Raw genomic sequence first — 15,011 nt, 5'->3', positions numbered from 1 at the left:
AATGTGAAACTGAGAGATACTGAAAGGTGCATTAGTATTTCAGCATGGTTCCAGCACAGGCAGAGCTGTGCACAAAATCTTGGTTGTGGCAATATTCTCCAGATAAGGCACCAAACATATCTTTATGTCTGCAAATAAAAGACCATTTTTTACCTCCTTTAGTAATGGTATTACCTGTTGAACATCCTGCTGGAAAACGCAGAGTTGCAGCCTCTGATGTAGCCGGACTTTTCGGTGTTGCCAGATGCTCTCTAGACGCCGCTGGTGATGTAGGACTTCATGTACCACATCCAACACCTGGTGAACAGCCTTGGAGTAATTTGCAGTAGCAGTGAGGGATTCAGAGTTCCCAGGGCTCAAGGGACGCTGTAAGACATCCAGCAAGGCTTTCCCATCCTGGCTCACCTGGGTGAAGAAACACATCTACTTCACTGCTCTGGTTCTCAAACATCCAAGAGCTGAGAGAGAACAGTCTAGCTGGTTCTTCTTCCCCCATGTCTTTTCCTTTAGTCAAAAAGGAAGAAAGACCTTATAACATCTCTTTTTGACTTGTACTTGCACATGCAGTGCCTGCCTTTGCTTCCTGGTGGGCCTCCAGTACCACTCAGCAGGAGCACAGATACCGTGCTGCTGGAGCTGCATGGAACCAGAGATCCCAAGGCTGCGTTATGTTCTGACACTCGGGCACCACACACTCTTGACGTGCACTAGCTGATGACAGGTGGCATTTGCAATAGCAGGCCTATTTTTTGTGAGGAGGTGGCATTTTAAGAAAATCACAGATGGTAGAGTCAGTCATATTCTGTACGGTATGGGAGAGTCCTTTCTTCGTAGGATTACTAAGTATGAATATACATTCAGAAGTGTGACATTCTGATTCTATACTTCATTCAGTGACAGTGAAAAATAAATTAGTATATGGTAGCGATTCTTCTCTTTCCCAGGATAGCTCAGATGCATCTACAGCCTCCATTTTCAATGGCCTACAAAGTTTGTTGGCAGACAGAAAGCCTTCTGCATGTATGTAACTTTTTTCGTGCATATTAAAACACATTTTCAGATTCAAAGGCTTTGGGGAATTAAAAAATAGAATGCCAGCTATTTTTTTCTGGAACGTTTCTGGAGCATTTTCATATTGCAGGGGCAAGATGAAAAGTGGAACCACAAAAAAATCCTAACAAACGTTATTAATAAGTGCATGCAAATATTAATTCTCTAAAAATGTTTTTGAAATATTTTTCAGCTGCAGAGTACAACATTAGAATATTTTGATCAACAGGAACACTAAATAAGGACATTATTGGAATCTGTTATTTTCCCAGTCCACTTTCCTCCTTTCCCTCTGAAACAAACTACAGTGACATGACAAGATTTTCTGAAAAGTGTTTTCATTTCTATGCAATCGTAATCACCAACCTTGCTAGAGAATGGTTTAAAGAGCATTTTTTATCCAGGTTGAATTTTGACCATTATCAGTCTAAGTTAAAACATTTCTCTAGGATTTTTCAAGTCTCACTTATATCTGTATTATAAATTGCTTGTTCAAATGTAGCAAATACCCATTAATCCCAAACTGAGTCTTTTGGCAAGCCATGCTACATTGCAGTCTGTTACAGCAGCATATGTCTGGCGCAATTGCAGAGAAATGAAGAGAGCCTTTGTGATTTATACTGGCAAAACTGGGAGTCAAATCTCATCATACTAGGTGGCTACTAGGTGGGCTTTGGCAAATCCTTGGGGATTTTTTTAAATATTCAGGGTAACTTGGAATTAGATCAGGAAGTAAACGGAGAGTCCACAGGGAGAGGCTTTCCATACTCAAATTCAGTTGCTGCTGAGGACCAGCTGGAACAATTTGCACATGCTGAAGCCTGCTGGGGCCACAGAAGGAACAGTTGCACTTGCCAGCAGCAGTGCACAGTGGAGATGCTGGGGATTTTAGCAGGGCACACCGAGGCACAGGTGTTACCTTAGCAACTTTATGGAGGTGGCAATTGCTGCTAGGCAGGAAGAAGCAGCATTCATAAAGGGAAGAAAAGGCATACAATATGCTATTGTATCTGGGAGAAGATAATCAGTAACAATCTAATCACCATGAGCAGGAAACCACGGCCACGCACAAGACTGGGAGCAGCTTCTTAGACTTGGAACTCACTCTTTTCACTGGCTAAATCCACCATGTGAGTTCACTACTGTCCTGGTACTGGCTTTGGGGTTTACAGTTGGTCCACATCTGTCCCTGGCTGGTGTTACAGCAATTTTTGTATATGCACCTGCTTCATCCAAAGCTGAGACAGGATGTTCTCCTAGACTCACACTGTGAGGAGGAGGAGGAAGAGAGACAAGTGCACTTCTGCATTCTCTCTGACTCCTTGCTTCTTCTATAGGATTTAGGCTTTTATCTATTCCATGAGTTATTTGTTCCTGTTGTCTACCTAAAAAACCTCAGAGATTACAAGTTACGGTTCTTCCCTGATGGGCATAGCCTTCCAGTCATTTTCTGCACAGCTAGAGATAAATGCCAGGCACCAGGTGCTTCAGTTGTCCTGCTAATAATCATTAACACAAATTAGAGGCTATTAGAAATGTTCTCCTGCTCTCCAACTTACAGGCTTGTCCTGTCATGCTGGATGAAACGTACAAAAAATACATGGTAAGCAGCACAGTGACAATCAGATAACCAGTGGTGCTCTATATTTGCAAAAATACATATATATTCCAGGACTTCATGTCTCCTGCAGCTCTGCACTTCTTTGGTTTAAAAAGTCTCTTTCCTGGAAGTATTTTTGTTGCAAATATTACTGCATTCTCAATCAAGGGGCACAGAAGATTTGTGCTTTCAGAGCTCAGCAATGCACAATTTACAGAAAGGAAGGGAACAGCTTCACAAATGGAGGAGCTACATGCTGTGCTCTTCCAGTCATTTCCATGTCCTTAGAATTGCAAAAAAATAAAACAATCTCTTTTCATGTGATTCTTCTGAGTTTTTCAGGGACTGTGCAAGGTCACAAGCATCACTTATGATACATTTTTAAAAAGTGCTGCAAAAGTCTTAAGATTAATGGATCTACACCCAGCATAACTTGCAGCCCCTAGGATGTCTAAGTGCCAGTGCTGTGTTTGTCAAAGCAAATTTGACCATTTCTCACTTATTTTGAAAAGTACAAAATTGCCTGGAGTTTCTGGAAATGTTTAACTCATCATGTGATATGTACATACTCCTGCCATTTGGTGATATTCCTGCATTTTGACTTCATGATGGGAAAAGGGATAGGGTGGGCTGTATGTAAATGCTTCTGTAAGACATTGTGTGTCCTTGAGTTAACCAAAAAAGCTAGATTTTATTGTGCTAATGCAATAATCTCCATGGAAGTTGTATGCATAAGTAGTGAATAAGCTATAATCTGTAAACATCTTATATATATATATTGGGTCAGCAATACCTCCAAAACATTGTCAGTGACTAGAGTAATGGTGCCATCTGTGAAACAGCTACAATTTGCACTAGGAAAAAAATGGGTCTTTAGAGCAAATGTATCATGCCTCTGGGAACAGACGGTAAAATTCAGTTAATCAAGTCACACTGAACGAAAGTTACCATCAACATAGCTCAAGCTTGACTAAAGAGAACCTTTTTGGTGTTACCAGTGGGGTAGAAGAGGATTGCATATCAGACCCATGGTCCCTGCCTTCACTATTTTTGAGCTTCACTCATGGTCAATAAAGAAAAAAGGCAAACAATTAGGGCTATAACCACAGTAAGGTGGATTTTTTTTTTTTTTTTCTAAAATTCCTTGGGCATTTCTTCTTGGGTTCCTGCAGAGTATGTGAAACGCTTCATTTTTCTCTGTAATAGAACAGAAGAGGCCCCTATATCCAGATTTAGATGTTTATTCCACGGAACGTGCATTCCATTTCAAATATCTTACAATTACAGAAGTGAAAACAGATTTTCAATGACTCTGCAGGAAAATAAAAGAAAGAGAAAGCTATCATTTTCATCCCATCATAGAGAGCTCTGAGGGAAGACATTAAATTCTACAGGCAAGAGGCATTGTCTGCATTGGAGATATGGGCATGTGGATAGGAGGCAGGACTCTTAGGTCTAATCTAGGCTTTTCAGCTCACCATGTAGCTGTAGTCAAAGGAATGAACATTTCAGAAATAACAGACTGTAACCTCTCTGGCAGTTCTACAGACTGTTTAAAAATGTGCTTATTAGTGAAATAATACGGAAATGTTTTAAACAGCTGTGTCTGTGACAATTTGAAGCTTTCTGAGGAAGCATCAGTAAAAGCAATGTGCATTTTAAAAATTGCTTTTGTGTTTTAAATCAATTTTCTTTTCACAAAAAATAAGACTGGGGCTCCTAAACAAAATCCCAGTTTTAAACATTATTTTTATTTAACCCCAATTTGAGTTACTTTTTAGAAGTATTTTTAAGTGCCAACAGAATACCTTAGTTTCTGACTAGACACATGTATAAAACTCATGGTTGTAATTGGAGGTCAACTGGGCTGTTCTGTGTTTGCTTACACAAGCCGCTGCTCCTGAGAAGCCTGAGTCCTGAATTAGGAACTAATCTTCATGATTACAATCCAGAATTCCTCTAATAATTAACGCTCAAGTTATTCCAGTCATTCAGAAAATAGGAGATTAGTATTTAACATCACTTAGGTTCACGTTATCTGAACAACTTCACCGTATATGTGTACCACCAACCCTCAAATAGCAAATAATTTTCTCCTGCATTTTATTCTATATGTTCTCCCAAGAATATGATGAACAGAGCAAGAGCTGAGCAGTGTGACTTCGTATTTTGAAACAAGAAGCTTTGTCATCCTCAGTTCCCATTCACGTACCTGTGTCATGACTCATTCACAACAGGAAATCAACAGGAGTAAAGGTACTGCCATCTAAAATGGGTTTCCATTTCAGCAAAGGCAGTGAAACTGTTCTTCTTTGGGGTGCCAACACTAGTTCCAGATTCCATTTGTGTTTGGGTTTGTCCCCTAGATTGTCCTGGTGCACCCTTGCAACAAGATTACTGTGACTCCCCTGAATCCTACAGCCTGGGAGAAGGTAGATTTGACTCCTTTGAAAAAGTTGCAACAATGGAATATAAACCTATCTTATTTGGAAAAGCCAACCTCCCAAACATAGTTAAGTATCTTATCACTTAGATACTCACATTATCCTCTGAGAAACACATACCTCTGTGTATGCCTGTGTTACTTGTTCATATAGGGTCTGATGGTGATGGATGGCCAGTTCCAGATCTTGCATCTCAGATGGGAGCCCTCCTTCACTGCACATTTTACACCAGGCATCCACACCTGAAAGGAACTGAAACAATTCCAGAAACAATGAGCAACAGCGACACAGAACATCTCATCACTGTCAGCTTTAGAAAACTTTGCAGAGTGCCACAGATGACTGCAGATTGGACCATGGAGAAAATAGCAGTTATAAGGGGTTTGTATGAAAACCCTGGAACAGCATATTCCCATCACCCCTTTAAGTGCCTGAAAAACACCTATATCCAAATGTAATGCTTTTTGTTTCTTCTTGATTAAAAACTAATGCCTCTTTAACCAGGTTTAGAAAACATCCATTCTAAGACACTTTGCATACTAAGGCAGGGAGGCTGCAACATTTTGAAAAAAAACATCAGCGTGAGGCACAGGAGGACACAGTTGCATATCCAGCTGTATTTGTCATCATCTCAGCTGCCAACTTCCCTCGGTCACTTACCTGTACTTAACACTGCTAATTTGGGCAATACAAACTCCCACTAAAAATCAATGTTGACATGCATTTTAGTGATAGACAGACAGTTTGTATTCAAGTAGCTCCCACCTCAGCACCAGCTCAGTGGGATTGCTAACAGAATACCAAGGCTTTAACCCCTGGGTCACACGTTTGATTCTGGCCCAGGTCAGCAGTGATCAGATACCATTACCATCTGATGGCTGTCAGGCAGCCAATGCAAAATGAGCTGCTGGTCTCAGTCCAGTTCCTGGTGGGCAGACATCCACAAAAAGGGAGAAAAAAAGTCATTGCCATTGCAATAGATATGGGTTAGCACCTTGGTTGGAAGCCTTAACAGAGAGCCAGAAATGGAACAGGCTTGGGGAGCAGAGGGATGGAAATTTTTTTTCCACTCTTAAAGGCCTCCCGAGCAGTGCCGATGCACTCTGGCAGAACATATTGGGGAAGCTCTCCCGGGGGCTGCCTGTTCTGTAAAAGAAAAGTGGAATTTAGTCTGTAAGGTTCCCATCCTCCTTTTCTTTTAAGCAGAGCCTACTTCAATAACACAGTACCTAACGTGCTCATATTTTGTCCGTACTGACTGCCTAATGCCACCTCATTACTACTCATTAATATTTTCTCTTCCTCCATCTTGCTGTTAAGACAGCCTGCCATACTTCAGGGCTATTTTATAAAAATAAAAAAGAACAGCTAATTATACAACAGATGCAGTGCCCTGTAGGGTGAATGTATAATGCTGCAAAACCACCCCCAGGACCACAGTTTTATCCACTCCTGAAGCGTTCACCTGTGGCTTGTTAGTAAAGCACTAACTCACAGCATGAAAGGCTGTGGGATTCAAAGTAAAGAATTTCAATTCAACTCTGGTTCTGGCATCAGCATCCTTTTTTATTAGCAGTGTAAAGCTATTCACCATGCTGCTGTGTAATCAGGGCTATAAAGTGTTTGCACTGTAAATACTTTTCAGTGTACAAAGATTCAATAACAAAGATAAACTCCTAAACATTCATATCTACAAAGTAAAAATCTACCAGTGAAAACTGTGCTTTGTAGAAGACTGGACTCAAGGATGGCAGGTTCTCTTGTATTGATTCGACCACTGATTTGTTGAATCTCTTAAGATGAAATTCCCAAACACTCCTGCATGAAGCTGAGGTCATCATCTTTTTTTGCTAAGCTTGTGGGATTCACATAATGTCCTATGCAATTTTAAGAGTACGGAGTTGAGACCAATACTTTCTAGAGTTGTTACATAAACCTCTTGGTGAACAGAGGGAACAAAAGACCTTTACACCTTATAGACCAGTGTTCCTGCTGCTGAAATCACACAGTTATGGCTCTTATCTAAATGGCCAAATTCTACCAATTTTTGTACAAGCACTTATAGACCTGTTTCTCATATACGGCCATGTCTCCAGAACATGATTTGCAGTGTAGGTGGAAGACACTTCAAGAAGATGAATGTAAGTACATTCACACCTGGTTGTCTCACATCTATCTTTCCTCTATATATCAATTGTATACAGAGAACATCACATCAGCAATTACATCAGCAATTTCACTACTACCACCACCACCAGAAACAGTTGATAACCTCTCTTTTGAGAAGTTTTAAGAAATATAGCTTGTCAGTGTTTTACTCTGATACCCTGAAGTAGTGGTCTACATGGAGATCCACACCACAGAGAGCAAGTTGTTTTTTAAGGATTTTTGCAAAGTATCACAACATTGGAATTTGTGTATCTTGAAAAAAGCAGCTATATTATTTTTTATTACTTCTCACTTATTGTAGTGGACCTGATCAACTTTATTTTATGTAACCCTTCACACTAGAAGCACATTCATATAACAAAGTCGCCGTTTGAGTTAAAAAATAAATTTAAAATTGTAAATTTCTAACTGTGAGATCAGAACAGGAGCTGTTACTGTCTAGTGGATACTCAATACCATTTAAATTAATTGCTTAAGTTTCTACTTAGCCCTTAGACAGGAATAGCTCCTACTGGGAACATAAAAGCTGCCTAAATATGATTTGAAATGACAGGCTCCAATAATTCTACATGTTTTTCAAGACTTGAGGAAAGATTAAGAAAAATCTCTCTTAAAATTAAAATTTTCCCTAAGGTATCTTTGTGCCTCTGATGTAATCCAAAAGTAACTTTGAAGTAATGACCCACACTTACTCCTAACACACAACTTACTCCTAACTCACAACCTATTCACCAAAGTCACAAATTCTGTATTAGGTCGGGTACTAATGGATTCTTAGGCAACTTATTTCTAGTTCTCCTTTCTACCTCCTATTCTGGATCACATGGCTGCTCCAAAACACAGCTCTGCCATTTTGTAGTCCATATCCTTCAACTTTTTTGCACAGTCCTTGCTTGCTGTTTACTAGGCCTCCACCTTGGAACTGTGGCATAACCAGGGTAGTTCTCCCAGGCCCAGAAAAATTAAAAACAGACTCTAGTCCACCTTTGTCATCCTGAGCATCCTGAGAGGGATCCAGAAAGTCTGTGGGGAAAGATGGAAAGGCAGAAATGAAATTGTTTTTTCAGTGGCCTAAAATATCTATTGATGCCCTGATTTTATATTTATATATATATTATATATATATATATATATATATATATATATATATATATATATATATATATATTTTTTTTTTTTATGAGGTTAACTCTATGCTTCCTGATGTTGTTTTTGGAATTTCCTTTCCCTACCTAATGCAGAAGTTATTTTGTTTTTATCCCTGCATCTCACAGATATCAATTGATTTTTCCTTTCTTCCCTTTCCTCAAATTCTTCCTCCCTTTTTTGTTTTCTTCTCTTTTTCATTTCCTTTCCTCAAACAGAGAACTCCAGGACGTGCTGAGAGGGATCCAGATAGAGATGAGAACAGTAATATTCCTGTCTGGGGAGTAAGGCAACATGAAATGAATAGTCAGGGGTCAGTTTTCAGAGAATCAGCATGACTGTCTAGTGTACACAACCAACACCAACTAGTTTATCTAGTAAGTCTGCTTGTGTCCTTCTGAGGGTAGACTCTGGCCCAGAAGTAATTGATTTGGATCTCTCAGATGATTGAAGACATTAATTTGTTCATTCTGACAAAATCTGAGATATGAGCATCTTATTAATACTTCAGCACACTTTCAGAGATTGCAACCAAGAAAGGGGAGGACACATAGTACGTCTGCTTCTGCCATCTGGCACTCAGTGGGTCAGAATCTCCTCTGGCGTAACTCAGCACAGCTCTCTCAAAATCACAGTGAGATAAGACACGTTCTCTTGCAACCTTGAATAGCCTCAGATATACCCAAAGATATAGAAGTGGATTCTCTTTTGCTCTAGAAGATCTTTCCATGATAACATGAGAAAAAAAAAAAAAAAAAAAAAAAAAAAGAAAGATTTGTAGCAGGCAGAATTAAGGGAAATTTGGGAAACACCTCCATTGAGTATCCTGAGTTGTGCCTTCACCTGGACACAGCAGGTATTTGGAGTTTAGTTTACTAGTTTTGATCAAACACACGTGCTGAAGAAAGCTTGGCTAGAGGTTGAGTTGGCAACATTTGTCTTTTCTTTCCTTCCTTTTTTTTTCCCCCCTTTTCTTTGTATGCGTTTTTGGGCACATGTGTGTCTTCCTTATTTTTTTAAACATAATTTATACATACCAAACCATCATCAAGAAAATGCCAAAAAAAAAGGAAAGAAGGAAAAGAAGGAGACAAAGCAAAAACCCAGCTTTGATCCAGGAACTCATTCAGCCAAGTTCAATTCAATGTGCCACATGTATCTGCTGTGAGAGCCAGGCTAGCAACGCGATTCTGAAGCACGTGAAGACAGATGTGAGGTTCAATTCCCAGCAGGGTTGACTCAGCCTTTCATCCTTCCAAACCAGACAAATTGCATTCTGTACAGTGTGCTGTGTGGGGTCTTTAGGAAGAGACCTTGAAAAACAAGTTGTTTCCTGCTCAGCTTGCATATTATAAGATATAGAGCTTTTCATAAATCTCTGTCCCAAGCCAACAACTTCCTTGCAGGCTGTGGTGTGCCAATGGCTGGAAGATTATGATCTTACTAGGATTTACAATCAGTAGGAAGGATGGAATAAAGAGATGGTAGTGGCTTATCGCACTGGAGAGGGAAGGCAATCTGCATATCAGACTGGTATGGGGAGGCAGGGGCATACTGTGGGAAAAACTGGTTGGATCTGCATCAGTACTACCATTACCAACACAACAGAGGGAGCAAAAACAAGATTTTATCTAGGGCAGAGGAAGTAGTGGGTTTATCTACATCTTTGTTTCAGAGATATAAGCCTTTTTTTTTTTGTAAAATGAGGAAGCTCTGATCTGAGTTTAAAAAGTAAAACAGTAACAAAAAAAAAACACAAAACAACAGACACAGAACACCACCACAACCCTGGGTGCTGCCACATAATAAAGGACCACATTTGGAATGAAGGCTTGATAGACCGCAGATTTGGTCTGAGTTAGAGAACAGATGCCAAACACCTCACTTTTTATACTATACAGAGGTCAAATGACTAAATTATTAGCCTACAAGTCACTGCTTTATTCTATCAGAGTTACTGAAGCAGGACCAACACTTCAGCCTTGGCTAATGGACACGCTGACTCCCACACTCCCCTTCTTCCAGGGGTCTGAGCCTACAGGCTTGAGATCAGCACTTACCTCCCACTGAATTGTTGCTTATTGCAAGTGAGGAGCAACTGCTGTTCAGAATTAGCAAACTCTCCTGTCTGCCTAATAATGAGAGACTGTCTTCTGTCAGGCAGAACAAAATTCAGTTCCTTTTATAGAGGTGCTAAGGGAGGACTGAGTTTTTCAGACCCATCCATTCAATTGTAAAATAAAAAAGAGCCAAAGCTGAAAGTGACATTAGTGGAGCTTTTTTTCAAGTTCAGGCTGAAGCAAAATATCCACTTTGACAGTGTTCAAAGGGTAGAGTGACAAAAAAAATTCACCTTTAGCTGACAGACAGCTTAGTACAGCTTTCTGTTTTATTGCCTTTTGTGCTATAAAATACCTTGGCAACTCCTCATAAATTGCAAACAATACTGACACTTCAGAAAAATAGGGGATTGCTTGTGAACAAGCAAAACAAACCCCAAAACAAACACACATCAAACCAAAGCAAACTAAAAGGAACTAATTCATTACTAAACCTTGTATTATTCTCATTAAGACTATAGACTGGGTAAATTCTTTTTTGATTCTTCTGTATGACAGATAATTATCAGTATGAAGTCTACAACTATGCTTTACAGTGTCCATTGTACTGAGATGAATGGACTTGTACTGGTCATCTTGTTAGTGTATCAGTCTCAAAGCCAATGAGCATGCTTACATGAGTAAGTGCCCAGTAGGGTGAGTAATTGCTCTGTGCTATGGTCTGCTGACGGTAGGAAACAGAAAATAAAGAAAAAAACATGATAATTCCATGCTCAGAAACAAACAAAGAAAATCTTTACTTTTTCAGCTAAACATTTCCATGCATACATTCTGATTTACAAGGCGCAGTTTCTGGCATATCAGTAATAATTTCTTCTCTAGCCACTTGAAGTATGGGTTATTATAGAAATATCAACCACAGCCACTTAGTAGCTTTAAGTAAACTACTTGGAAAAAACAAGTGCACAACAGCACTCAAGAGAGCCTCAAAGCACCATATGTCAATGGAAAATGAATGTAATCAACATATAACCAAAGTTGAACCATCATTATTAAGTGAAGCTGGTTTAGGTGTAAAAAAGCAGGTTTCTTCACTGACACATTTTAAGTCTGCTTTTAGCTGTGAAATTATGGAACAATTCTGGTAGTTGTTAAAGATGCAAACCAAAGTTCAGGGACAGAAAGTTCTTTGGGATGCTACTAGCTGTCTCTTAATGAGGCTTAACAAAGCTTGGGGCAATGGAGAATGCTGTGGGAGTGGAGGTGGACTGAATTTTGTAAGCTTCATTAACAGTAATATGCCTTGGCTTCTGGAAATTGTCTGCTGGTGTAGATCTATGTTATACGTATGAATATTTCTGTGCACATACCATGTATACATATGAATGTAGATACATACTTTTTTCTTGGCCATAATAATCCTGACTTTATCCACAGCACTTATGAAATACCAGGCAACAGAAACAAGGCAGCACGTTACTGCACCAGAGTACTTCAGTTATCACCAGATCTCAACACTAAGGCCTAAACATATTTTCTTATCCACTCAGAAGCAGGGAGGGGTCGACATCACTGTTTGTGTTTGAGACACTGCTCCACTAGGAACAAGAATTTTAACCTCACCATATATAATCCAAAAGCCATAGGGAAATAACTGCAGCATCACAGTTATCAAAGCAGCAGTGTGCCACTTTGCCAGTCACAAAAGCAGCTCACCTGTTCAGCTTTCTGGTGAAAGACAGCGGACATGGCTAAAATGGTGCTACGTTCATCCAGGGCTGCAGCAAAACTCTTCCACTCTTGATCCAGCTGGGTAGAAATTTGTTTAATTTGCTGGGACGCATAATGGCCTGCCTCAGAAAGCCTGGATGCAACAGACATGATCCGATTGATGTTGACATAGGCATTCTGAAAATTAAAAAGCACACATAAATAATGAGCAAGAAGAACCATGACCACCCCCTGCCTTCATTACGTATTCCAAACACCATCAGCTGGAGAAAAGCCGAGCAGTTCAGAGAGAGCAATCAACCACCCATTTAAATATGCATGAATGGCAGGCATACTACCTTCCACTCTAAAAATACATCCCCCAGGAATCTTTTTGCACATCTATGCCATTATCTACCACTGTTATCTCGCCTTGCTTCTTTTTCAGTTTATTTTTTTCTGTATTTATTTAGGTAAAACCATTTGTCGCACATTAGCTATTTACTCACCTGTTGGGGTTTACTCATTGCTTCTATCTTATTCTTGATATTTCTGTTGAATTACTTAATCTTTCTGTGTGTTAAGTCCACATATTTACAAATGAAATGTTTGCTTTCTATCCTTTGAGACCTCTCTGACAATCCTTTACAGACACGCAGTGTCAACAAATGTAAAAATGTTATAGAATTTAAAAGAGCTCATAAGGATATTCTATAGAAAAATAAGTTTCCATAGAACTAACTATTATATTGCGTTCTTCAGTTAAAATGTTATTTTTTTCTGTAGGTTATTTTAAGCTGTTCTCTAGCAGAGAGATCATTTAACTACATTGTGAATTCAGAAGGATTCAAAAAGCCTACTAAAAGGATATTTTCTATTCTTTCACAAGACTTCCCCATGGTGATTCTTACCAAACCTCAAAGCAGTGGAAGAACAGGTCTTTCTCAAATAGGACAGTGGACAGCAGTAACTACATTATGATACCCCAAGCATTGGAACATAAACCTAAATATAAAGGGCCACCATGACAATATCATACACAGATGCACTGTCAAGAGGAAAATGACAGCTGTCTTGCAGATTTCTGGACTGTCACTTGATGTAAATGCTTCTCCTTCCTCTGCTCTCACTGGAAGGAAGGAACGTCCCAGCAGTTGAGATGTTTTGCTAGTACTGACTCACTGCTTTTCATCTCACTGAGACACTTCAAAAGGGCTTTAGAAATTTCAGAGTGGAATCTGTATGACCCCTACACACAAGAGCAGACAGAGCCCTGATGATTTTTACAGTACTACTCATGGACAAATAATAAATTGGAGGTTGAAAAGTTTTCTGGAGCAGGATCTCATCATAGTGAGTAGAAGCACTATGTGGCAAGGTATCTGCCAATCCAAATATGAAACACAACAGAGCACTGCTAAGGTAGGCACAGCTCCAAACTAAGTTGTGAAGCAGGGCAACGTATGTCTGCAAAGCCTGTTGGATAACTACAAAGTATGCTAACCACACCTGTAGGTGCTAAAGTAATGAGGGATGTGACCACAGTCCTCACAACCAGTCTGCTCTCCTAGTAAAACCATGACTGGGAAAGCTGTGACATGAATTACACAGACAAAGCAGTACCCAGCCTCCAATTTTAGTTTTTCCCTTACCTCATAGCCTCTCTTAAAAATTTCATTTAAATAGAAGTTGTCAGATTAATTTTAAAGAAACAAAAATTTTCCTGTATGGTTAGAAGAACACTGATTTTTTTTTTTTTTTCCTTGGAGTTTAACGTATTTTTAAAAAATTGTTATGATTTGACTGTGGCTGGTGATCTAAAATTCAAACACCTCTAAACGTAATTTAGAATAATAAATATTTAAAGTTTTTCTCCCAGAAAGTCTTCATGACTAAACCTCAGCCAAGATGACTTTTTAACATTTCAGGTCAGCAATTCTGATGGAAAGCAGTATAGCATCGCAACAGTTGCTAAAAACTGGATGAGGTACACCAACTGAAGAAATGAACCTTTGCTGTGTTTCAAGAAACAAAAAAAATGTTGCTGAAGAATTTTTAATTTCATGTCAAAAATAGTAGGCTTCCTTTTTTTTTTGCTGTTGTTGTTTTTCCCCTACAGAATTGTCTCAGCCATTGCAATAGAGTAGGCATGATTCCATAGGAATTCCTTAGATCTCTGTAGCTACAGTATACGGACTTACTAACTAGTAGAAGGATAAAATGTACAATTAGTTGAAATGTAACAGATAGAGTCCTAGTCTTAGTCAGTTTTTTTTTTTTTTTTTTTTGGTAGATTTATATATTGTTATGTCTGTTTTTTACATGTTTATACAGAGAAGAGGATTTTTATAGACGGAATTTCACTTTACTAGATGAAGCTTTCTCATGGAGGAGTACCAAGCTGTCCTGTAGCCAACCCACTAACTCCACAGCTCCTCCAGCAAGGAGCCCTCCAGCAATGAGCAGGTAACTACCAAACTGCTTCCCCTATGTTCTTCCTGGTGCTTCCTGAGTGATAAATGGATTCGTGGATTCAAGAGCAGACTGTCATACATGGTGTGCTCTTCTGTACAGCTCCTAGTGGTAGTATAATGCAGGTATCTTCTACTCCACAATACTGGTGTCCTTTCCTTCTGCTTTATCTGTCACACCTCAGTGAGGCAGTGACATTGAAGTGGGGCTTGGAGACCCAATGCTCATCCAAGGTCTCAGAGATACCCAAGAAACAGGGAAGACTTAAAACTGAAATTTAGAATAGCACATCCTATCAGACATTGCTGTTATGGGATCAGGATTGTGAGGGAGATTTGGATGCCTGTTGTGAGTTGAAAA

General features: G+C 39.4%; 1 protein-coding gene across 19 annotated transcripts in view; it reads right to left on the bottom strand.

The window, feature by feature from the left end:
- The window catches only part of KALRN (kalirin RhoGEF kinase), a 496,146-nt gene that overhangs the window by 249,930 nt on the left and 231,205 nt on the right, over positions 1–15,011 (bottom strand). For all 19 annotated transcript variants that reach the window (XM_072040793.1, XM_072040795.1, XM_072040794.1 and 16 more), the window contains 3 exons: positions 12,186–12,377; positions 5,215–5,346; positions 175–405 (listed from right to left, as the gene is read on the bottom strand). In XM_072040793.1, coding sequence (XP_071896894.1) covers positions 175–405; positions 5,215–5,346; positions 12,186–12,377 — 555 coding nt within the window. The remainder of the gene's footprint in view (positions 1–174; positions 406–5,214; positions 5,347–12,185; positions 12,378–15,011) is intronic.

Source organism: Anas platyrhynchos, chromosome 7 (genome assembly GCF_047663525.1).
Source record: "Anas platyrhynchos isolate ZD024472 breed Pekin duck chromosome 7, IASCAAS_PekinDuck_T2T, whole genome shotgun sequence".
In the NCBI taxonomy this organism is placed as follows: Eukaryota; Metazoa; Chordata; class Aves; order Anseriformes; family Anatidae; genus Anas; species Anas platyrhynchos.
Note: the sequence above shows the minus strand (reverse complement) of the source record. Positions and strands in the feature narration are given on the sequence as shown.